Source organism: Arvicanthis niloticus, chromosome 19, assembly GCF_011762505.2.
Source record: "Arvicanthis niloticus isolate mArvNil1 chromosome 19, mArvNil1.pat.X, whole genome shotgun sequence".
NCBI lineage: Eukaryota > Metazoa > Chordata > Mammalia > Rodentia > Muridae > Arvicanthis > Arvicanthis niloticus.
The window spans coordinates 8830849-8857226 of NC_047676.1; the positions used below are offsets into that span (position 1 = coordinate 8830849).

A 26378-nucleotide genomic window follows, 5' to 3' on the forward strand; every position below is an offset into this window, starting at 1 on the left:
AACTGAGGGACAAAGCATGTCTTTCACACACGCAGGCCAGAGCCACAGGTAGCTCTCCACTCCCTGCCTCAGTTTCCAATGCAGCTCCAATCTCTTCTACCAGCAACCACTAGGACTTCCAGAACTCTGTTTCTCAGTTAAAGGGAAAAAAAAAAAAGATTTCTTATTACCATATGGTATGTTGGAGGTAAGACGTGTGCATGCTGCAGTGTGTGTGTGCATGTGGAGGCCAGAGGACAACTTGTGGGAACTGGGTCACCTTGGATCTAGGCTTGACGAGCCAAGAACTGTGGACTGACACTGTGAGCCAAAATAAATACCTCTTCCTTTTAGCTTGTTTCCTATGGCATTTGTCACAGGAATGGAAAGAGTGACAGCTACACTGTAGGGCCGTCAGGAGGGTTGGATCCATGACAGCAGGATGGCAGTGACCACTACAACAGGTCCTCAGAACCTGTAACCAGACACACCAAAGACACACAGAAGGGTGGTGTGCTCCTAACAGGGGCATGAGCTTTCCAACAGACTCTTTCATTAATCTAACGTTTGTGTTTGCTGGGGGAAGGAATGGTTGTTTGCTGTTGAAAACACAAAACACATGGTCCTACGAAGACAGAGATGAGCTGCTTGCTACAGAAGACAAACAGAGGCCCAGGTCCAGCAAAGCACAGCTGTCCTGTTTATACCATGTCACTCTTGCCAGGTGTTCAAGACCCAGATGTAGCAGACTCCCAGACAGGGGCACAGCAATCAGGCCAGACACCACATAGTTGCCACAGTTGGAGAAGGTTTTCACACGCTCTGTCACCTCCCAGGTATGATCACAAGTGTCCCAGGATACTGTTGGAAGGTGTTGAGCAGTAGATAGAGCGGAACTGTTGGGTGCACAGAACTGTGTGGCTTTCTCTAAGGCAAGGGCCTCCCTTTAACTAAGCCCCATACTACGGCACACTGTGTGTGAGCAGGAGGGAGTTTGTCTGGTACCCAGGACCCCTTGAGTATGAGACTCGTTATACGAGTGCCTGTTAGGGCTTGTACTAAGACGCTGGCTTCAGACAATGCTGTACAAAGCGCGTTCTCAGCCCTGCGACTGTCTTAGCTGAGTCTGGGGCAGATGGTGCCTTTCACTCGAACCTGTGGCCTGGCCAGGGGAAAATTGCCCAGGCTGTGGTAAAAGTGAGTCAGGCTGGAAACCTAGGCTGCTTGCCAGGGGCTGTACCTTCATGTTTTCAACTCAAGTGGTCCCAGCCCCTCTCAGGGGAACAACAGGATAGCTGTGGGTAGATGAGCTGGTTACAGCTGACAAGACCTCAATGCATACCCACTGCTGAGAGAATGACAAGTGACCACCACCCATAAAATGCCGCATCTTTCCACGTGAGAGATTTCTATTTTATTTCATTTCTGACCCAGAAACTCAAGCTCTAGGGGATGGCATGTCTTTCCCCCATCACAGACCCGAGGCTAACAACACCTAAAGCTTCCTCCCCTAGCCATGCGTCCACCATGCTACACCCTGCCCCAGGGCTGGAGGGGAGGCTGGACATTAAGAGCAGTCCTTCCGGCCAGCAGGCTGCTCAGTGTACTCAGAGACAGTCCTGGAGCCAATGAGATGGCACTGGCTCCTCAGTCAGAAATGACTAGGGCAGGGAGAGGGACAAGCCTTCTGATGGCAAGTGAAAACAGCAGAGGGTCTGATGGCAGGGGGCACTCACTGCGAGGGGAGCTCCGTCTGCTTAGTGTTTCCTGCTTGATAATGGAGAGGGGAACTAAGCCTGGCAGTGGCCCTCCATCCCATGGGCTCTGTTCTACCCTGGGGTGTAGAAGCAGGCCAGTGATGAGTTCCCAGGTGACATCTGTTGACTTTGAGACCTACTATTGACAATGTCCAGAGGACCTGGCAAATGTCTTCTTTTTATTTTGGTGGAGCTGGGAATCGAACCCAGCTTTGTGCATGCCAGGAAATCATTCTCCTGACCATGGAGGTATATCCTTAGCCACCCATAAATATTCGTTGAAAGTTATCTTAATTTACTTTGTTTCATTTTATGTGTGTAGGACTTTTGCCTGCATGTATATTTGTACACTACATATATGCCTGGTGATCTTGGAGACTCGATGGTGTTACATTCCCTGGAACTGGAGTTACAGATGGTTATGAGCTGCCACGTGGGTGCTGGGAATTGAACCTGGGTTATCTGGAAGAGCAGCAAGCACCTGTAACTGCTAAGCCATCTCTCTATCCCTCCCCCAAATACTTGTTGAAATAGCTATTAGGTCAAAACTAGGCCAACAGCACCCCTCTCAAGCAATACGATGATGCTTAGACACAAACATCACAGAGTAAGTGGGTTAGCTCAGGTCTGCTGGAGGACCAGTTCCCCAATGCCATGGGAAGAAGAGGGCAGGCTGTGGCAGGCAGGGAGGATGTCAGCCTAGCTCATCACCTGTGCCCCTAACCATGAGAACCTGCCATGGGATTTCAACGTGAACTATTTATCACTTTCTGCACACGTCAACTCGTCACGTGGAATAGTTAATCTGATGAAACTAAATTGGGCCTGACAGCGTGTCTCTTGACACATCCTGCCCCAGACTTAGCAGCAATAAACAACATTGTTAATTTCTCCAACCGGGAAAGCTTGCATTGGCCCAGGTTTGCTTGTTGTCCACCTTACAGCAACACTGCCCTAAGTGAGCTCTGTGGCCAGTGTTTGCAAGAACAAGAGCCAATGACTGTGTAATGATTGCACACCACTTTTAGGGACAAAAAGAACATAACCGGGAAATACAAAAATTGCAAGCCATCCGTGAAGAATCAGTAAGAAATGAGGCCAAATAAGCCCCAAATATAAAACAAAACAAACAAACAAACAAACAACAACAACAAAAAAAAACAATCTCAGAAACACAGCCAGCATGCAAAGCAAATCCTTTGAAGTCTAAAAAATGACTGTGGGTACAAAGAAAGAAATCTTTTTAATATAGCTCTCCTCTCTCTGCATCATGGTGACTAAACGTTCAGTTCTGCAGGAGGGTGGCTCTTAGCTGCCATCCTCCACCCAGGCTGGGTACCACAGTGATGTCACCTGTTGAGGATGCTTTAGCCACTGACAGTAACGGTCTTCTCCCTCTAGCATCCACTGACTGACACTTGTCCCCATCATCCTCTAAGGTCATCCGTGGGGAAGGAGACCACAGAACCCATTACCCATCACCAAGACCACAAAGCTAGACAGCCAGTGTCCCTCTGTACCCGTTATCCTTCTGGCCACTGTAGCCACAAAGTCCCCACACTGTAAGGGACAGCCACTCCTCAGAGCTGTATCCCTGATGGCGCATCAGTGGTGACTCAACGCGGACATGTCCTGCACAGTGTGTCATTTTCTCCAGCTACCACGGCCACCTCTAAGGAGGAGCAAGGCTTGCAAGCAGCTAAGCACTTAGTCTCAGGCGGTACTTGTGAGAAGACTGTAGCCTGACACAGAGAAAACACTGTCTGATAGCTTCTCAGATACAAAATCAGAGAATGTGAGAACCTATGGGAACTCAAAACACACACACACACACACACACACACACACAGAGACACACACAACTTGATAGTCGTAGTTTGCTGGCAACCCAGGTCTTCTAGTGGGTCTCGCATTTCTCCATGATGCCTTATGTAAGGAGTTACTCAACTTGTAGAAGAACAGTCCTTTATTCTCTACTTGCTATTGTTAACCTGTGTCCTGTATGTGCTTGGGACACTGGGAAGAGGCAGAGCCTACCAGGGGAGGAGGTGCTAGCAGGTTTGACCTTCAGAATACTCAGGTTAACCCCTAAAGCAAGAATTGCTGGGCTGGAGAGATGGCTCAGTGGTTAAGACCATGTGTTGCTCTCCCCAAGGGTCCCAGTTTGGCTTCCAGCACCCATACTGGGTGGCTCATAAGCACCTGTAACTCCAGTTCCAGACGATTTGGAGCCTCTGGCTTCTAGTTACCTGTACTCATATGTACATACTGACACACATGCTCACAGCTGAACAAATGAGAAAGGACCACCACCACCACCAATAATAGTAATAATAATAATAGAAACCCCCCAAAGGCCCCCAAGAGGTCCTGATCATTTTCAGTAAAGGGAGACGGCAAGCTATAGCCACTAATTAACACAGCCCTTTTCAGAGAGAGATTCTGTCACAGGCTCCATGTCAGATGCTCAGGCAAAAGAATAATGTGTGGAAGCAGGCTCCTGTCTTATTGTAAGTCTCTGGACTGCAGCGGCTGTGTATTCTACCATGTGCCTTCTCCGTACTCTCATTAGACTGCCGAATCCGCACGCCCATGCTGGACTTGTCTCTGCAGCTCTGCAGCTCAGGGACTGTTTGTTAAACTGTGTTTGCCAGGTGTCTGTCTGGAAGATGATTGCAACAAATGGCAAAATACAAATGGTGCGTTGTCTGGGTGTCTGGGTGACACTTGTGTAGGAGGGACTAGTGAACAACTGGGCACAGCATCTACTTCCTGTGCTCTGTACAAACGTTGAGCAATAACTTTCCATGAAGCCTCTACAGCATGAGGCTGGAGAGGTGGCCCGCTTGCTGACAGCACTTCATGCTCCGGCCTCTCACATGGAGGCTCACAGCCATCTGTGACTCCAGGTCCAGGAGAGACACTGCTTTCTTCTGACCTTCTCAGGCAGCAGGCCGGAACATGGTGCACATATACCACATGCGGGCAAAAACACTCAGATGCACACAATAAATAAATTCCAATGTTTTAAAGTTAAGAACTTTAGACCGTCTCTAATCCTGGAGCGGAGTAATTTTGAAACATCTGGAAACTAGTCTCCCAACAGAGATGTCTCTACAAGGACCAGCCAGCGAGCTTTTTGTAGACCCGCCTTCTGCTTTCCGATCTCTTCCGAGAACCTCACCCATGTGGACAGTCACTAGTGAGTGCTGAGCTTTCACTGCTTTGTCAAAACTAGATTCTCCCTGCTATCTCGTTTTCTTGCTACCGGCAAAAACAAGGAGAAAAAGGACACGTGTAAAAATTCTGGGCTCTAACAAGGAAACAGGTGCCGAAGCTTAGTGATCTACCTGGGCCACCCAGCAGTCATGGGCCCAACACCCAGGGACAACTGGGGGCCATGGGCCAGAGTCCCAGGCAGTTTGGGGCTCTTTTTCTTTATGTAGGATCTGACTCTTCGAGATGATGTGGTCCTGAGTTATTTAATTTAAATACCATCACGTGTAGTCGATATTACACATGCAGTTGATGATTGCAAAAGAAATCGTAGATCGGGGGTCAAGCTCAAGCCTCAAGGTAACATGTCTCCCTGACATACAGCCGGGATGCAGGACGGGAGGCTCAAGGAGAGAAGGCTCTTCCATTCCCTGGCTTGGGCTGTCCAGGCCTCTCACTCAGCAGGAAGGATCTACATTCATAGGCAAGGGCTGACTACCCCAAAGACACCTGGGAATTCCAGAGATGCTGACTGCTCTGCCCTGCCCACTTCCTGCCTCTGTCTGTTTGTCTGTCTGTCTGTCTGTCTGTCTGTCTCTCTCTCTCTCTCTCTCTCTCTCTCTGACATTTCCATTTGTGGGCTCTGACTTGTCAGGGCTCGACTGTCTGCTTTTCTTTCCCATCAACAGTCCCATATGGAACAGATTCTGGCTCAAGGAAAACAAACCTTTCCTTCTTCCGCCGTCTTTGCTTGCAGGCCTCACTGGCACTACCTTCTCACTTAAGGCAAGCTTTTTCCACTAAGGGTCATAACGGGCTTTAGCGGCGATGAGTCAGCAGTTTTTACCTGGACTCAAACTTCCCCCTATTTGTGTTTTTCCTTCTCTTTTCTTTGCAAAAGCCTCGTACTTCTCCTGGCTCTGAAATCAGGGTGACCACCTGTGTACCAGTGAGTCCAGTTTGTAAGTACAGGCCTTCAGATCCTGGATTGGTCGGATCCTGTGTGGACTGTCATTTTGTATTAGCAGCCAAGAGGGCAAAATCCTTCCACAGAAGCCTGTGCCCCTTGTAACTTACACATCGACTGTCCCAGTGCCCTGTAAATCTCGATGCTGACACTCAGGGTAGGTGGAAAGCTACAGAAGTGTCCCCCTCTGAGATGATCTCAGCTGGAGAGCAGTGCCCAGTGATGCAATCCTATTCTGCAAAGATGCTTCACCCCCAAACCCTCTCCTCAATAATCTGCCTTTGGGGAAACACCACTGGTCACCAGAACAGAGGTGGTGTGTCCAGAGTGGCCATCACCTCTGCAATCAGACATTCCAGCCAAATCCCAGCTCGGTCAGTCTGTCAGTGTGATCGAGAGCACAGTCTTAGCCTTTCTGGGTGAACTCCTCAACCATAAAAACGTTCTGCAGATGTGAAGATGGAAAAAAAACCTACCTAGCCGAGTCTGAACGTAGCTCACATTTGTCATTATTTGGTCATGGAGACTTTCAGAACAAGGCTGGATTACTTGTTTGACCATTCACGGACAATCTTCTAAACCTCTTATCCTCCAGGCCCAGGGAGGATGCCATGTAAATTACAAATTCATAGGCTGAACGACATACTTTGCAAAGCAGATTAGAGTCCTATGAAAAACATTTTCAACGCTACTCTGTGGACAGTTCTTCCTTATCTGCCTCCCTCTCTCCTCAGGAGAACCTGCAAATCCAGAACTCCACTAGGGAGTTGTACCAACTTCCTCAGAAGGAGGTTCTTAGCGAGGGCACGACTGCACAGGCTGGGGTTATGGGGACGCCTCGGAGCCTCGGAGCCCTGGCTAAGTGTCTTGGAGTGAAGGGAAAGGAATCTCGGGTCCAGCGGATAAAGGTCAGCCTGTGATCTGCAACCACATTAGTCTGAGAGGTTCTGCCACTCCTGTCTCCCAGAGAAGGACAGTCATGCTGGTAAGGGGACTGGCGTGGAACTCAGGAGACCAGGATTCATGGCCAACCCCCTAGACACTTAAGAGATTTAAGAGAGAAGAGAGAACAGAAATCTAAGTCTCTCTTTTCTCTCCAGCTCATGGGAAACAACCACCATTTCCAGACAAACAGGAATAAAGGCCAGACCAGTGATTTGTAGCAGCATCCTCCGTGCTTGCTAGTGGGATCCTCCCAGGATCGAACCCTTGAAATGAGGGTGGCTGATGTTACACAGGGCTCTGGTGCATCTCTCTCTCCTCTCTGGAGGCTGGGAGACAGCTCTCCTTGACTGCAGACACCGCACCCATCACAGAGGTGAGGGATGGAGACTTTCTCTCTGTTCTGGATGTATTCTGGGAAGGGGCAGTGCTAAGCCTCGTGACCTGTAATGTCTCCCTACATAGTAATGCTATCTCGGTGGTGTGTCCTTGGCTCTGAGGATCCAGACTGCGAACTGCGGGTAGCCAGGAGAAATGACTCTCAGTGCCAGGACAGCAGGTGACTCTTCACAGCTGGATAGGGGACAAGCGGCTCCTGTGATTAGAGAACTAGGGCCATGACCAAGTCAGTGCTATGACAGAGGACAGCCCAGGTACTATGTAAACACCAACTCCATCACCCTCACCCAGGAAAAGAGGCGGAGAGAAGCCATCTGGCAAGTGTTTCCCCGCCCCGTGGGCCAGTGTTCAGAGCTAAGGCAGAGCCACAACAAGGAGGCGTACACAGGATGGACTGTAGCTTTGTTTTCAGTGAGGAGGGGACTGTCTCCCGGCATTCAGGATGTGAGGGACAGAGAAGAAAGTACTGATTCCTTGGTTGCAGCCCAAGAAGCTCAACAAAGGAATCTGGGAGGCAAGAGGGGTGGGGTGGAGAGGCAAGCTCAGGCGAGAATGGCATGCTTGGCTTGCAGGCAGTCTGATAGGTTTCTGCATCCAGACAGAGGCAGCCAACTAACATGCGATTAATAGAGAAGAAACAGTATCAGGGAAATGTCCTCCCCTGCCCTGGGATGGCCACAAGCATGTGGAAGTCAGAGGGCTGACACTGGGTATCTTCCTCAGTGGCTTTCTACTTTATTATGTCATGACAGGCGGCTCCGTGAATCTGGATCTCAGCTATGCTAGCTAGCTGGCAAGCCCCAGGGATCTTCTGGACTGCGTGCTGCAGAGCCGGGATTACAGGCACACACCACCATGTCCAGCTTTTAGGAGGGTGCTGGGGGCTGAAAACCTTTCCATGCTTGTGTGGCCAGTGCTTATCTGACCGAGCCATCTCCCCGGCCAGGCTTATCTTTTTATTTTTATTTTTCTTTTAATGCAAGAGAAGTGTGGTCTTATTTTGTATTTGTTTGCCACAGATATTATTACAAACATTTAGTCTTTATGAATTGTCCTTCTGACCTACAGGTAATCTGGTTTTCTGATTCATTTGTTTGGGTCTTCCCACTTGTCTTGACCGTCTGTCCCGGGCTTTTAAGGAGAAGGCAACACTTCAGATCCTTAAGGTGCTGGGAAGATTTAGGTTCCACCAGGGATGGGTGACAGTGTCTGCCCCAGCACCACAGCCTTGTGTTTCGTTTTCTCAGAATTCCAGGGAAATGAGAACAAGCCAGTGTACAGAGCGCAGGATTTAGAGTGAGTGACGTAAAGCAAACCGTGTGATAGCCACACTGACACACATTCTTCTGGAATCTGACCCTCCAGTCAATCTGGGTAATGCACACTGCTTCACATCCACACTCTCTCCCCAACCCCACCCCCGAACCTCCCAGGGCCTGGCCATTACTGGTCAGTTAGGAACATTCCACTCGGCCTTTGTTTTCTCTGCCGTGTGGACATGTCTACTCAGCAAAGCATACTTTCATCAGCCCTCCAGGTTCACATTAATGGCAGACCAGAAGTAGATCCTGTCTGAAAAGTGGATGACTGACCATGAATCACAGTACCAGCCTGGAAGCCTTGGGGATCCACGTGCTCAGATGGTGGCGTTGTGTGAAAAGGAAGGGACAGAGGGTGATCCCAGCCTCACTCCAGTGTCAGCATCATGGTCTGCTCTTCAGAAGCACCATCAACACTGTTCCCTTTAACTGGCACTAATCCCCATAGGTTCCCATCAAGATTGTATGTGTTAGGGCCAGAGACATGGCTCAGGAGGTAAAGGCGCTTGCTGCCAAGCCTGACAACTTAAGTTTGAAGCCGAGGACCGACCTTGAGGGAGAGAACTGAGTCTCTTAAGTTGTCCTCTGTCCTCCATACGAGCCATGACATGAAACACACACGCTTGCACACACACACACACACTCACCCTCGGTGCACACACTCCTGCACTCCTGTTATTGCCAGGGGATGCATGGTGTCACCTTGTGATTCAGCCAAGGCCACGGTCAGATGCAGCCCACCCAGTTATAAATCTCCATCATTTGTCAAAACAAGCCTTTGCTTTATAACCCATCAATTACAGGAGTCTGGCTACAGAAATGCAAAACGTACTAAGACCGCAAGACACCAACAGTCTTTCCCTGTGAAGAGCACAAACTCAGAGCAGTGAACTAGCTCCTGAGACACAGGTCACTCAACAACCCCTCCCCTTGAGCAGTGGCAGTACGACTTTTTTGGGGGGGCAGAAATAGAAGAGATATACTTGAAAGATCAAAGACAGACTCTATTTTTCTCCAGTGTGCTGCACTTGTCCCACACAGGGTTCTGCTTTGTGGAATCCCAGGGAGGGCTGAGCCAACCGCACCTGGGCCACACACCATGCAGCTCTGCCATCTGTGCGTCATTACCGAGCCTCAGGCTCAGGTTTGCCACAGCTCTTGAAGTCCTGTCTGCAAAGGTTTCACTCCAGCATTGCCTTAGTAGAAAACTCATCTTCCCAGGGACACAGCCAGAGCGGAAGTGCTCAGTTGCTGGAGCACTCACAGGAACTTGGCTTGGTGAGCCTCCCGCACTGGTGGCCTCCTCAGCTGTGGCCTGGGACAGCTGGCTAGCATCCATCTTTATTATTTGTCTGTCCATGCCTGTCCCCAACAAGGCCCTGGCTGTCACTATGGGAGGTAAGAACATGGAGCCAGACTGCCTTCTACATGCAGCTCTTTTAGGAGCTGGAGAGCCCTAAAAGATGCCCTCTGCTGGGAGATTTCATCCTGGTGACAGCATAACTTTAATTTTCTAAGCTTACAGTCTCCAAAGCAATGCAAGCTCACTAGCAGGCCCTGTACATGGAAGTACCTGGCACCCAGCAGTGCTGTGTGCACCCTGGGGACAGCTGAAAGTTGTTGTTGACAGCTGGTGGGATGTCAGACCTCTGTCCCATGCATATCCACTAGAAGAGTGGGGTAAAAATATTCTGGCAACTTAACCAGTGGTGTCTGATTAGTGCCAAGGGTGCCTATGACTACTCTTTAAGATGTAGCCCTAGGTCAAACATTCATCGTGCTGAGAACGATAGGTCTAAAAGAATCTTAGGCATGCCAGAGTTAGGCACAGTCATGTGACTAAGTTCTGACAAATGGCTTTGCTAGGGGGCTTCTGGCATAGCATTTTCTTGCTCTTAAAAACAGACACGAGATGCCTGCTTCCTCTTGTGAGTACCATTCCTGTAGATGGGGCCCATCTATCTGATGGCCAGAGGGCCAGCCCTCTGAGAGTCCAAACAACTTCATGAGTTCAGGGCTTCAGTGGTCTGGCTCAGCTGCCCTGGCCCTTCCTCAATGAGACCAGCATGTCCAAGCATTTGTCTTTTCCCTTTTCTCAGAACAGTCCTGGTCCCCCTGGGATGGTAGCCATAGAAAGTCCCTTCAACACTTGATGTACATGTTCTGAGTTAAGACCCAGAGGCTGGCTTACAGCCAGGGCTCCCGCCCCCTTTCTGAGGTAACAGGCATAGGGCCTGACAATCATCATTTTGGCCCCCTGAGTAGTACAATTCGACAGCTGAATTCATTTTCTTTGGGGCCATTGCGTCTACCTAAGTCTAGAGCACTCCATCACCTCAGGAGAACCCATACCCATTAAGTCACAATTCTGTATGGGTTCTCTTCTCCCGGGCAAGAGGGGCCACTGCTGTTTTCTGTGTGCAGATTCCCTTCTTCAGACATTTCCCACAAATGATACCAGGGCCATAGCAGCTGGTGTCTGCTTCCCTCACCTGGCAAAACGGTTTTCAAGTTCACCTACTGTTAACAAGACTCATCCCTCAGCCATTCTCTCGCTAGGTAATATGGATGGAGCAGACTCTTCCTGTTCATCACGAGACAGACACGAGGCACAGTATCCACTTTTAGCTCTTATTAACAGTGGTGTTTTAAACAGTCACAGACAGGCTTTTGTTTGTTCCTTTCTTTCGAGAATCCTCTTCAGTGAACACCTAGGGGTGGCTCTGCTGAGTCCTAGGGTAGTTGAGTTTCTGAGCCACCAAAGGACTGCCACAGCTTGGGGTGGGGGAGGGGCTTTGCTGTGCTGTGCTATGCATCCACAGTGGTAAGAAACGTAATAAAACTGACCACCTTTGTCGTTTTCACACAGTTCAGCAGTGCTCAGTGTTCACAGTGAGAAGACAGGGCTCTGGGTCTCCTGCATTTTGAGCATATGAGACTGTACACTGAACACTCCCTCCTCACTCTCTCCACACCCTTCCTGACTTCCACTCTACTTCCTAATCCACAACTGGGCCTGCCCCAGACCTGCCAGTGGAATCCTGCAGCCTGAGTCCTTGTACCTCAGACTTCTTTCACTTAGCACGGTAGATCAAAGTCCACTCGTGCTGTGGCAGGAGACACACTTTCTTCCTTTTAAACGTCTAAATAATATTCGAGTGCATGTTCTAATAGAACTATTATTTTTGGAGGGGGTACAAACAGCCTTTATAGGCTACAGCAATAAAGGAAGAGAGGGGACATGTCAACTCTACACACTCCTGGGGTAGTGTCCACAGGTGCAGTCACTGTCCTGGGAAAGCTCAGGGTCCCTTTTGAATGTGACATTGCTTTCAATCTTCCAGTCTACAATAATTTACCTTTAATGACTAAACCCTGTCCCAAGGGATGAACGAGAGCACAATCTGTGACCTCTTTGCCCTGAGAGAGCTGAGCAACAACAGAACACGGCCGAAAAGGTGAAGAAGGCTCTTCTCCTCTGCAGGTACCACGGCCCTGACAGCCGGAGAAGTCAGTAAGGTAGTAGGTATCTTAGATTTTCATCTTTAAAGAGTCAGCCGGGCATTTTCTCAGTGCTGTGCGACTGGACAGTTGAAGCCAAGAGAAGCTTATTTAAAAGGGTTAAAAGGCTCAGGTAACCTTAAGGCAGTAGTGTCATCCAAGGTTCTTGTTTCCATGTAGTTACTGTCACATATTTTACTTTATAAAGCCAAGTAGGAGAGTTGATTTAAGCTCGGCTCACGTGTTTATGGCAAGCAAACATTCCTGATAGACAGGATAACCCTGTAGCCTCCATCACTATGAGCAAATGGAGAGGCCAACCTTCCTGTGGACATACAGAAAAGCCTCGTTTCCTTCTTCCCCCCACCATGTGTTGAGAGAGGCCCTCCTGGAATGGAGGTTGCAGCTGGCTCCTAAGGGCCACCGAGAAGCTGACGAACCACTTCTGGTTTCCATACCTGCTACGGAGCCAGATGTTATACAAATGCTGCCCTCAGGAAAGCTGCCCCAAGGAATCCAGCCAGAATCCTCTGGTTTATGAGAACCCACATGCTTGGTCACTGCGTGGGGACACTTGGATTCACTGTGCACCTAACACCACTTTCCTGGGCTGCCCACCTGGTGAGAGACATCAGCCTGGATGAGGGGAACCAGCCAGCTCCTGCCGGGGCTGTTTGCCACACATACCCTGCTCTCTGCTCACAGGGGATTCTGACTAGAACGTCTTCAAAGTTCTTGTCTGAAGGAAGGTTTAACGTCTGTTGTGCACAGTGATAAGATGTGCACTGGGGCTGAGAATCACTGAAGAAGGTAGGCCTTGAGTTTTAGATGGCTGTTGTCAGAGAGGGAGATGATCGTGGGAACCCAGTCCATTTACACTTGGTTGCCTCTAAGAAACAAACCACACTAAGTTAAACTGCCACCACTTAATGTGTGGACTGGCGCCCCTGTCTGCAGGCGGACTGTCCATCACTAGGTCTCACAGGAAGATAGGTGACCCCTCAGAGAGCAGTACCCCTTCATCTGCCCTCAGCATCTTGCAGTCTATGTACAGCTGTGTGTGACTGGCTTCCCGAGGCCAACACGCACCTTGAAACACCTTCATCCTTGACACACCTCAAGAGCCCAGAACTATGTTCAAATGCTGTCTTAGGAATGAATCTAAACCACCTCTCGAAAAACGGACAAGCGTCTTACACGGAAGGCTAACCTAAACGAGCACGTGGGAGCAGAAAGGAAAGAAAATATTCACATATCAGTTCCTCACCAACCATGTGGTAAACGCCAACAGTCTAATCGGGTTTGACAAGAAGCAGTCCGCTTCCACCAAACCTGAAATTACCCAGAAGGTCATCAGAAATGTAAAATCACATCCTCACTAACGGGGAAACTTTACCACAAGGGTGGAAGGACCTTGAGATATTAGCTGATGACAGTATCAAGTTCTACTGGTGATTTCACTTTTATCAGTTAGGTTGCCACCTGTTTTGTAGATGTTATATAACTTATAGAATGGAGGTATAGCACTAAACTGTGTGTGTGTGTGTGTGTGTGTGTGTGCGTGTGCGTGTGCGTGTGCGTGTGCGTGTGTGCGCGCGCGCGTGCTATAAAAATGACCCAAGCATTGGGAGACTCTAGCAAAAGGATCTCATGTTTGAAGCCAGCCTAGAATGCAGGGTGAGGACTTTCTCAAACCCTCAAACAGAATGAATGCAGAAATCATTCTTTAAAACTGATGGAGCATGAGATTAAAGTGTGGGGCTGCACCTCCAGCACAGAACATCCACGAGGCCTGGAAGACAGGTTGCCATGGCGATCAACCTGGACAGCAGTAAAGGCTGGCGGAGGGGCTCCTTTGCCAGGGCAACTCCACAGAATATTGTACCACCACTGCCTTTGGAATGTCAGTGGGGTGTGGTGGAGTTTTCCAAAGAACTTATGTTGAAGAGCTAGCCCACAGTATCTCAGAATGTGGCTTTGTCTGTCAGTCCCATCACTGCGGTTGTGACTTGTTAAGTGAAGTCATATAACCTTAGGTGAGTCCTACTCTACCATGACTAGTAGCCTTTTGAAGATGGAATTGGACAGATGTGTGGCGAGTAGATTCCACACAGACAGGGCAGGAGTTCTGTGAGCATGCCGATGACCCACCAGAAGCACGTGTACCGGGGCAAGTCCCTCCCTGGCACATCAGAAGCAGTGTGACTGCTGGTACCCGACCTCAGGTTTCCAGACCACGAGAGATCACAGGTCTGATGTTCAGCATACCCAGCCTGCGGCACGTTGCCACTACAGCCCAGGAAGTATAAGAGAGCTAGTTAGCTCATCGCCATGACAGTAGGCCTGTCTGTGACTCTGGGCAGTGGCCAAGGGACAGCCTGAAGACTCTCGGAGGCAGACAGACACCACGCTGCAGATCTCTTCTGGGATGCCAGTGGATGTAGCTTGACAGAGTGTAGCTGATGCTCTGAGCAGACCCTGCTGTCTAATGGAGGTATGGAGCCAGGGCTGGCCCTGCCAACCTTCTGAGTAGTCACAGGTAAAATGACTTCTCACCTGCCCCTCGCTGTTATACAACTGAGACACATTGCCCCCCGTTCTATCTGCAGACTTAGAATGGAGATGTGCCAGTCTCACCCAGGCCACCCGGATGAAGAGCTGACTGATGGGGGCTACCGACCTCCCACTTCCCTTACCCGTGCAGAGCTGATGGCTCTCTTCCACTGTAGGAACATCTTAATCACCTGATGGTCTTCATGACAGCTTCTCTCTGCCATGTCATGTCAGTCCATAAACTTGGGTCTCGAGTCAGCCCTCCATAAAGACCTTTCATGTCACACAAGGCCCTCTGGTGCAACACAGGGTTCTGATGCCCACATCATACCAACACCTGGGTCAGCAGCTATGTCACTGGGACCCCAAGACAACATTGGGCTTGATCTGCTGGCACCAAGCCACCGTGGCCAGCCTGTATCTGCATACACGTCAGGGGAAAAGGACACACTTTCAGAACACAGCTTGTGACTGGCCTGGACATAAAATACAACACTGAACTTACGGATGATTTTCAGGTTAGTCCACTACACAGAGGTATTACGGTTTAAATAATCAACTCACAGCTCAAAGACAAAAATTGCCAGGGGCCTTGTGACTAAGCAGCATTTAGCTGAGCCATCCTCTGACTCAGAAGTTCTGAGTTCCCGATTTTTTATCCCCAAGGATAGCTTATTGAGAGAACCATTAAGACTGTAATGGGACATAATTTGGCATTTGTTATGGAGTCACTCTAAAGGAGGTATGTTGAAATCTTATACCTTCAAGTTCTCAAAATAGGACATTATTTGGAAATAGGGTCTTCAGAGAGATAGTTAAAGGGAGGCCACCAGGGTGAGCCCCTATGCAATAAAAAGGGAAATGTGTACATGGAGACAGAGGTGGGAAGAGGCAGCGTGTGGGGGTGGGGAGGCAAAGGCAGAGCCTTCACTGCACACATGTATCAGCTACCGAACATCACACACTGCTGGCTCTGGGAGAACCGTGTCTTCCAGGCTGGACACGGCCAGTGTCACCTCGAAGCAGAGCAATTGTGATCCCTTCCAGAAAACCTCAGAAGTCTTCCCTTGTTGGGGAGGAGAGGCCTCTGGAGCTCTGCTGTTCCTATGGAAAGCTCCAGGACCATGTGTCTTTCAGTATTAGGTCTCTGCTCTGTACCTCCACACTCTTATTGGGTCACATGGCCAGGCTGTCACAGCGATGGCCCCATTGCTAGTTCATGTTCTCTGTTTAACTGCTGCTGTGACCAAACACTTTCCAGAAAAAAAAAAAAAAAAAAACTGAATGAAAGATCGATTTTGTCCCAGTTTTGAATGCTCAAGTTCATCATCGAGCGGAGGGCATGGCAGGACAGAGGGACCCATATCACCACAGCCATGGGACAGAAGGAAAGTCTGTAAAGCCAGCACAGGGACAATACCATGGCCATGGTCTACAGCTCCCTCCACTTCCTGCCCATCCCGAGGAGAAGCCCCTCCGTCAGCAGACTCCTCCAGCCCAGTGTGCTGCCCGAACACGGAGCTGAGCAGGCACATAGACCCCGGAAGCACAGCACAAATCTCTCCTTTTACGTTGCTTATGTCACGTGCTCTGTCACAGCGACAGCGAGGCTAACAAATACACCATCTTTTCAAAGTTAAAAGCACAGAAAATACATTTTCAGGTGGATAAGAGAGGAAAGAATTCATTCCCAAGGGACCTTGTATCGTAGTCCATTTTCTGTCACTATAGAGTAGTGATCTAATTTTAAAGAGAAGAGCCTTTACCTTGGCTCATGGTCTAGTCCAAGGTCAGGGGCTGTGTCTGGTGAGAGTTCCTAGGAGGTTTGGGACAGGTTGGGAGTATAGGACATGTATCACTCCTCTCTCTCTCTCTCTCTCTCTCTCTCTCTCTCTCTCTCTCTCTCTCTCTCTGCCCCTGTCCCTGTCTCTCTCTCTCCTGTGTCCTATAAAGCCACTGGAATTCCATCATGGGGGTCCAGGCCAAGACATACCAAAACACAATCACCTCTTAGGGTCTGCTAGTCTCAGCACCTTTTGACTTTCTGGTTACCTCACAGTGGAGGCTATGAGTGTATGAGGGGCACACTTAACCCATTTCCAAGCTTAACACCTTCACTATAGAGGACAATAGACAGAATAAATAAGTGGACATCTACGGCGGATCATAAAGTAGTTCATACCTTTAAACCTCTTCAAGACTATGGACTGTAAACAACAAACGTAACTGTGCACAAGGGGGCTGTAGTCCCTGGAATGCTAGAGCCGACTCTGGTGTGAGCGATGGCTAGGGGGTCCCTCTTCACAAGTCTGTGCTCAGTGATATCATGTTTCTACTTCAAACAGGCCATGTGAGAGTATTTGTCTCACAAAAACAGCAAGTGCTACAAACCGAGGCTGGGTCCTCTGGAGGGGTGTGATTAGGCAGTTCCCAGCATGCTATGCTGAGAGTCCAGAGTACACCAGGAGCTCAAAGAGAGAGGGAATAGCAGGAACACACAAATACACACACACAGACACACACACACAGTCACAGTCACAGACACACACACAGACACACACACATACACACACATATATATACACACACACAGACACACACACAGACACACACACACAGACACACACACACAGTCACAGTCACAGACACACACACACACACACACACATATATACACACACACAGACACACAGGCACACAGACACAGTCATAGACACACACACATACATACATACACACACACATGGGGTCTGTGTGCTGACAGTACAGACAGAATAGAAGGAACACCAAGAGAGTGGTCTTAGGACAGTTACAAGGTTCTCTCTTTTTACACTTTATTATTTCATATGTATGAGCATTTTGTCTGCATGTATTTACATGTACCACGTGAGCCTGGTGCCTGCAGATGTCAGAAGAGCCATCGGACCCCCTGCTGGGGTCATAGATGTTTGTGATCCTCCATGTGGGTACTTGGAATCGAACCTGTATCCTCCGAGAGAGCAGCCAGTGCTCCTAACCACTGAGCCATCTCTCCAGCCCTGATTTTCATGGTTTTGATAAATTCTTTCTTTTCCCTTAAATGTAGTATCTCAACGCAGTCTGGTGACACAAGGCATTATTTTTAAATCTCTGGAAAATTAAAGATTAAGGGTGTCAGGGATGCACAAGCTTACTCCAGGAAATAATTACCAGGGAAGGTTGTGGCTTCTCTGGGTCACATAACAGCCCCCTCAGGGCTCTGAATGTTCATTTTCTCTGTAATCCCTCCTCTGCCTTCAAGAGGAAGAAGGAAGCCACCAGAAATGAGTCAGTAAACAGTCTTAAACATCCAGGAAGTGTCTAAAACGGAGTTTGCAGATGTAGACAGAGTGCTTATTTTCATATTCGGAGAACATTTCGATCAAAACATGCAAGAACGTAAAAGCTTAGGAGTGTGAGAATGTGTGTGTAGCCAAACTGTGTGTCCAACGCCACGCCCAGGAGGATGACTATGTATTTTATACATTCTGGGAATAAGCAGGCTTTTCTATATACAAAGAGAAGCCAGCCAGGTCTCCTGGAGCCTTGCTTAAAAACTGGCATTTCTCCCTCTCTTTATGGCAAAGGTGCAGAAGTAAGGGAGGATTACGGATTTGAGAAGAACTTTCAGAACTAACTCGTCTCAGACAAAGAAAAATCCAGACTGCCCTCTGTGTAGACAAAGGGCTCCTGGGTGTCTTGGGCTGAATTCTGGCTATACCATGACTACATAAGCATTAGCAGCCTGGGCGACCTCCCTACGTCTTGCCTTCTCCATCCACACTGAGGCCATAGCGACACCGACACCGAGTTTTAGGTGGTGTGTAACCTGATGTGCATCAGTTAGCAAGTGTCCAGCCCAAGACGGGAGCTCAATGGGGCAGCATAGCCTGGAGGCTGACCTTGAGGAGCAAGGAGCCAGCTGCCTGTACTCTGCCACTTATTTGTAAGTGCCCATGGAAGCTCAGTCTGCTCTCTGGAGAGTTAGGGAGTGGGTGTCCTGGAATGGGAATGAATAATAGCCAAGTCTCAAGTAGGGAACATAACACAGTAATGAGAATCCTGTATCAAGGTGCATGGAATGTTCAGGAACATGTAGGCTCCTTACACACCACAAATTAGCAGTGATGAGTCGGTGTGGTGGCATACACCTGTAAGTCCAACACTCAAATGATAGCAGAATTGTGAGTGTGAGGCCAGCCTGGGCTGTAGCAACTTACACTGTCACACAGAGCATGAGGCCTGATTGGCAACACAAGTCAATAGCCTAGTGTCCACGGATGTCTCCCCCTCCGGATATGCTCCTGTTAGGTCACATGGTTCAACTCACACTGGCTCTCTCCTGCTAGCACAGAACCCTGCCTCAAGATGGGAAAGAAAAATACACAGCACCGGGGCTGGAAACCTAGGAGTTCCCAGAAGCACAGAACAGACATTAGTATTTAACCGAGTGGTCATTTCGCAGTCTACCCCAGTCATTGGCCTTTCCTTACCTGGTGCTTTCCCATTCTTGGTCATCTTTGTCTTTCTCTTCCTTCCCATCTCCGGTATGTGGGTGTTTCTGGACAATCCGCATCCCGCCGGCTTTCACTGCAATACAAACAGAGGCAGGGGTGACCAGGGTGGAGGTGCATCTGCCTGTGGGTCAGGTGGAGAGCTGCTGTTATTGACTGGACTCCAAGAGCAGCAATCATAACTGTGAAAGGGTGGTGTGATGTGGAGGACACTGGACACTGTGAACCCCTCAGCACCCTTGTATAACTCAGAGCTCCCCAAGGCTCCAGGGTTCCTTCCTCATCACCCCTCAAGTACTTCTACGAACAGCAGCATAAGCAGAACACAAGCCATGTGACAAAGTGGCTACTAGTTTAGGATCTGTATGACATATAGGCACAACACAGGCCATGTAAACACTGCCTGGTGATCTTAGTTCTTCAAATACCAATGGTTTGCATGGGGCGACACAGTCATGGCTGCCCAGGAAGTTCTAAGAATCTGTCTGTCTCTGCCTTCCTAGCACCGATTACAACATGAATCTTGCTCAGCCTTTTAGGTGTGTGCCAGTAATCTGAACTCACATCCTCAGGCTTTCAAAGTAAGCACTGGACTGAAGTGGTTTTCCTGGCCCCAGATGGGCTCTTTTCAAGAGTCTGCTACTGGGCCAGTGTCAGAGCCCAACAGGGCCTGCAAAGCCATTCAGAGCAATCCTTCCCAAAATGGGCTCTGGATGCTGCTGTTGGTGGATGTTCCTTTCTTTTTAAAAAGCAGCTTTATAGAAAAAGCTCACCCGTTTATAGACTGCCTAACACAGCCTGAGTTATGTGTGGCCATTGCTATGACTGTGTTCATCACCTCAAGCAGAAGACCCATACACATGAACAGTCTTCCTGTTCATCCCTCCTTGGCTCCTGGTAACCATCAGTCGAACTTTCCTATTCTGGACATCTAGGGTAGAGAAGAAATCACAAAACACACAGAGTTTGGTCACTGGCTCTTTTCCATATTTTCAAGGTTCACCTGTGTTACCCCATGTACTAAGGCTTCATTCCTTCCTAACACCAAATACACTCCTCTGCAAGGACATGCCACTCACCAGGTGGTAGGCATTTAGGTTGTTGGCAGTTTGGGCTGTTATGAGCACTGCAGCTCTGGGTACCATTTATATCATTTTCTGTGTCTGTGTCTTCATTTCCTCGGATCTGGATATAGGAGTGGGAGAGCTGGGTCCCATAGGAACTCTGTATACCCCTTGAGAAATCAGCAGGCGTGCACCAGGATGAGGCCTCCAATGTCTACTCATGCGCCCATACTTGTTACTTCTAACTGTAGCCACCATGCCAGTCGGTGTGAAGTGGGGTCTCTTTGTGCTCTGACTCAATGGCTGATGTGATTATTTTATAAGGGGGAGGGAATTGGATGTGGAAATTCTAGGATGGAAGGAATGAGAGTGTGGGAAACGCTGAGTAGACAGAGCCAAGCGTGTGAGTGTGGAGGCCAGAGGTGGACCCTGGGTCTTTTCATTTCTCCACCTGCTTTTCTGAGACAGCTGAGTTCTGAGAATCAGTCCATCTTCCCTCCCTAGCAGTGGGATTACAGATATGAATTAGCTGTGAATTCCACATCAAATTATCCACATCAAATTAGATATGAATTTGATGTGTATGCCAGGAATCTGAACTCGGATCCCTGGGCTTTCAGAGCAAGCACAGTACTAACTTGGCCATCTCCCCAGCCCCAAATGAGTCCGAAAAAGAGTACCCACCATGCCAGTGTGCATCAAGAAGCATTTTGGTGGAATGGAGCTTGAAGTCACCCCCAAACAGCAAATCCCTCCCAATAATCCTGGGGTTCATCTTTTAGTCGCAGTGGTCCACAGCATGGTTTGCAAGTGCTGGCTCTACACTCGCAGAGCCTTAGACGGTGCTGTGAGGCTCTGTACTCACACCAGCCTTACACGGTGGTATGAGGCCGAAGTTCTTTGAAAAGCTGATCTGTCTAAAGACCCTATAGAAGGCCTGGCCTCACCTGAGTTGAGTGAGCACTGTGGTAGTGCATAGAGGGGGTCTTGTGGACTGAGAGTTTAAATGACCTCGGTTGTATTCAGACATTAACAGCCATTGACCTCCCGTCTCTGTTTCTAACCTAATGCTCTCAAGACTTGGAGAACTCTCGGAGAATGTATTTTTAAGCAGGTTGGTAGCCTCTACCAGACTTAAGGCTAAGAATGCAGGAACGTCCAAAACCTACAGGAAAGATTTCCCACCTGTACAGCCACCGACTTGATGCTCCCTACGAGGCATCTGTCTACTGTGCTGACTTATGGTTTTCTTCTGTGGCTACAAAAGCTTGTCACCTCTTTCACAGGGGTTACATCAGTCACCTACTTCTGTGTTCCTGAGACAGTTATGCCAACCTGGCCCAGGATAACTGTTTTCTTGTTTCCTTTAAAATGTAATTATTTTTCATCACCAGCAGTACTTGCCAACATACAGCTTCAAAGACATCGAACCTCCTAAAATAGACACCTCTAAATAAGGACAGTAGTGACCTGGTGTGGTATTCTGTTGCACCCGCAGAGCCCCTCCCTTCCTCTTGAGGTTAGCTATCTACACTTCTACCACAACACAGGCTGGATTCCATGGAGTGGCGTAGTCAACTTGTCTCTGGTGTTCCTCATTTGCATGGAGCCTGCTGGGTCACAAGGAGCAGGCATGTTCACAGTGGACGGGGAGGAGCAGCTGAAAGTCTCCCCAGGCTTGGAATCTGATTTCCCTGGGAAACATGGAAAGACAAGGACACTGACTTCTCGTGGCCAGCAGGTAAAAGAGCGTCCCCAGAAGGCAGACGAATGGACCAGTGGATCAGAGGTCTGTGCTTGAACAGTACACCGGCCAGTCCATGGTGGAAACTAAAATCTCCATGTCTTACCCTTTAATACAGGAACGCCAAGCTACTTTGGAAAAAAAAAAATAGACCCTCTTTAACGATGCTCTCAGAAATCTGCTTTTTATTTCAACAGTTGATTTTTAATAACTTTACTTCTCTTTGAAGAGCTTAGCTTTGTCTCCACATCCTTGAATCTTATCTGCTGGGGACTTTCTCTTCTCATTTCTAATCTCATATTTGTTTCAGGCCTGCCTGTCTTACAGTTGCCTGTCCAGCTATTCAGGCATCTGAGGTCCTGTGTGTCTACTCTTGCCGTCTGCCTCTGTCTGCCGATCTTGTTCCTGGGGCTGAATGGCTGTGGGCCATGTGGTGTCTTCCCTGCACTTATTAGGATCCTATGGGGCCTTGGTGCAGACAACAGCTCTGTGGAGAGGAAGCAGCTATTTTTGTTCAGGTTCTGTCATCCTTCAGATGGATTTCATAGCATGGAAGGGGTGCAGATGTGATGGTTTGAATGTGGCATGTCCCACAGGGCTGTGTTTGGAGCCCTTGGCCTCCAGTTGGGGGCTCTGCTTAACAAGATGGTGGACCTTTGAGACATGGCGCCAAGGTGTTTAGGCTTGGATATAAGCAGTTCAAGGGGGCAGGGGTGGCATTGAAGGTTCTAAGTCAGTTCTGGTTCTAGTCCTGGGCACTGATCTGCTATGAATGGGAAGACTTCACTACACCCTCCAGTCACCATATGTGACTGCCACCAGACCTCTTTAGCTTCAAGACACTGAGACCATGAGCCAAAATTAATCTTTTCTCCTGGAAGTTGCTTCTGGCAGATATTTTATCATAGACTAGAAAGGCAACAGACATACCATATAATGTATATTTCAACTTAAGCTCCACTAAAATCATTCCTGGGTTTACAAATTCTCAGACTTTTATCCCATTTGGAGCCTGGGCCAATGGAGGTCAGCTTCTTGCTGTCTCACTGTGAGGCTGGACAAGCCTCTCCCCCACAGGGTTTAACCTCTAAGCATCCAGCTTTACCCTGGTCTGGTGTCCTACACCTATGCTGGGGTGTGGTGTCCTACACCTATGCTGGGGTGTGGTGTCCTACACCTATGCTGGGGTGTGGTGTCCTACACTTGTGTTGGGGTCTGGTGTCCTACACTTATGTTGGGGTGTGGTGTCCTATGCCCGACCCACTAAGGCCCAAATCTCATGTTTCATTTTCAGGTCCTTCTTTGTTGTTGGTCCTTAGGGATTTCTCTCACTTTGAGTTCAGGTTGGACAAAAAACAAAACAAAACAAAACACTAAAGAGCACAAAAAAGCCACCAATTGTCGGCCAAATTTTAATCCGAGGATTCTTCCCCACTGGCATACTTAGATTAAAGCTCTGTGGTATAATAAGATGCTTTTCTATCTGAGAATAATGGATTGTTTTCACATAGCAAAGAGTCTAGAACCATCTCCTAAGTGGTTTTTAGAATATACTTCCTCCCTCCTGCCCATGCCCACCAGAAACTGATGAAAGATGCAGCTGTATCTGAAATACTTACAGTGAAGTATTAACTCCCGGATTTGGCATCAAAACATACTGTGCGTATCCCTAGCCACAGACTGAAGGCTGATGGGATTTGGCACCAAGGCCTCTGAAGAGATAAGTTAAAATTGAAGATGATTCCAAGACAACAGAACTTGTGCACCAGGATGCACACTCTGGAGAAAAGGAAGAGGGGGGGCACTTGCCAGATCTGGGGCGTGGGCAGGAAGAGAGGGGAAAGGAGGGAGAGAGAAAGCAGGCTCAGGAGAAACCAGCACTGTCGACACCTTGATCTTGGGCTTCCAGCCTCCAGGACCACAAGAAAGAAATGTCTATTGTGTGTGGGAGCAGCCCATTTGTGGCAATCTGTTACAGGAGTGGCGGCAAAAGAATGAACGGTTATTGAAAAATGGTGTCTTTGAAACATTTCAAATATAGCAGTTCACAGATACGATATCCTCCACAAACTGCCTGCAAGTGAGATGGGCTAGTTCCCGAAGACAAAGAGAGCTGGCAGTGAATGTCAAGGTGACATCTAAAACAACCACGTCTCTGGAGGAGCCCCTGGAACAGCCTGTCCACTCCCTGCAGAAGCACATGGTGCCAGAGTCTGGGCACCTAGCATGGGCACTTTCGTTTGATTCAGTTTCTAAAAACTAATTAACAATTAGTCCATCTCAGTATGCTTGTGATTAATGCAGCAATAAAAGTGGCAATGTTGACAATAACTCAAGGCCAAGGCAGATTCAGTTTAGCTTGCAAGAATTCGAAAAGTTAAGACAGCATGTTGCAATGGTTCTATCGGCTCATCTAGAATTCTGTTTGAAAAACTAGAAATCTGTAGAATCATTTGCAAATCTTGGCTTTTTTTTTTTTTTTTTTTTTGACACTAGAAAAAGAAAATTCAAGATTTTTTGGGGGGTGGCTATTATTGAAATGAGAGATTCACATCTGAAAAGTGACAGATTCCTTCCTGCCTGACTGTATTGCTGAGGTTAAGGCCTGGATCCTGGGCCTGCAGGTTCAAACCTCAGCTCTGCGTACACCGTGTGTATGAATGCATATGCATGCCTGACACTCTCTGTGCCTCAGGGGTCTCTATCTGTGAAGAAAGTGACAAGTCCCTCCCTCCCAGAGACACCAAGGATAACTGAATTAGCTCCCGAGACATCTCTTGAGAGAGTCTGGCATATAAGATGTGCTTCATTCTACCAAGCAGGTGTTGGAAATAAAAATTCAGGCTTCAGAAAGGTCTCATGTGCTCAGATTCCTTGTGCTTGAACACTGGAGGTGACAGAACACGGAACTCATAGGGAAGGAGACCACTGTGGTACTGACATGATTGTTGGCAACCATTGGACCGTCATCGGGACATCACCACTAGGTAAGGACTCTTCCAGAGACTCCCAGATCCTGGGTAGGTCTGCCACCTCTGCTCTGATGTTTTTTTTTTTTTTTTTTCTGCCATGATGTTCTAGGCACCAAGTTCACCTCACCATCACCACACTTTAGTCCCCTGTGACAGGGCCTGAGACACGCAGGACCAAGCCCGTTTCCCCCAGGGGCACAGCCTGCAAGAGGCACAGCTGGACCAGACAGATCGAGATGATTTACATCATTAATCACTGGGAATCCTTCCAAGCACAGCATAGAGAGAGACAGACTATGGACAGGTCCTGATCATTATATCGGCTGTAGGAGGGAAGAGAGTTAGAAATAAAAAGTGATCTGTAGAACGCCTTCCTGTCCCAGCAGAAAGTGGGTAGACAAAGCTTTTTTTTTTTTTTTTTTTTTTTTAAGAATGGCCCTGGAAACAAATGGAGGGGACTAGTAACTATCTGCCATCCATGGACTAAGCTCCCCTCAGCTGTTACAGTGTGGAGCATCGAGAGGGAGTTGCTGGCAACTCCTGCTAAGGCTCAGCAAATGGCTGGAAAAACCTGTACCAGGATGGTGGAGTCGGGAGAGAAAGTTCTTCCAGGCACTGGGCACAGCATCTGATGGGGACTGGGGACAGCTGTTTGTAATGCACACCAATGTCTCTCAAGCCTGACTGCAGATCCTAGAGCATGCCATGCAAGGGCAGCTGCCCCTGTTCTTACTAGAGAAGAGCTGCTGACATGTTATTTCAAAGGAGGCTAATCCACCCTGAAGAGATGAAGGATTCTGATGAAGGATTTTGGTGGAGAGAACACAAGAAAACAACCTGCACGTGTAGGTTAGATTAAGCACAGGCCTTTCGTTTCAGAGGCAAAGGGGGGTGGGATCAGAACTCCCCAGAGATACATGAGACAGGAGCATTGAACAGAACGGAACAGGAAATGCTGTCGATCTTAGGAAGGGTGACTCTACTAGGGAGAGACAGACATCACCGGGCAAGGGGTATGAAGTGTCTGGGACTCCACGCTGCTCCGTGTGGGAGGTTCAACAGGAGAAAAGGAAACTCCGGGTCCTCCAGCTCATGTGGTGTACCTCACAGGGTTGTTTTACAAAAGTGAATATTCCCTTTGTAAATGATGTATGGATGGAAGACAGCCACCAATCCAGATCAGGACACAAAGGGGAGAGAAAAGGACACGCACAGAAGGTTCCAGAAGGGGGAAGTAGCCAGAGATGTCTAAGGAGCAGAGGCAGCACCTATTACCAGAAACCAGTCACGACAGCGTCTTTTGCCCCTTGGCATGCTGGGAGTGAAAGCAGAGGTCTCTTGCTCCCTTCAGCCTGTGGTCAATGGCTGGTTCACTGGTGAGCAAGGGAACCTGCTTACCATGTACATCTCCGGAAGCTCGCTACCATAAAAGG

At 48.6% G+C, this 26378-nt stretch overlaps 1 protein-coding gene across 1 annotated transcript in view; it reads right to left on the reverse strand.

The window, feature by feature from the left end:
* Positions 1-26378, reverse strand: part of Dap (death associated protein) — a 48727-nt gene that overhangs the window by 18490 nt on the left and 3859 nt on the right. The window contains exon 2 of the mRNA XM_034523209.2: positions 19145-19241. Within this exon, the coding sequence (XP_034379100.1) occupies positions 19145-19241 (97 nt within the window). The remainder of the gene's footprint in view (positions 1-19144; positions 19242-26378) is intronic.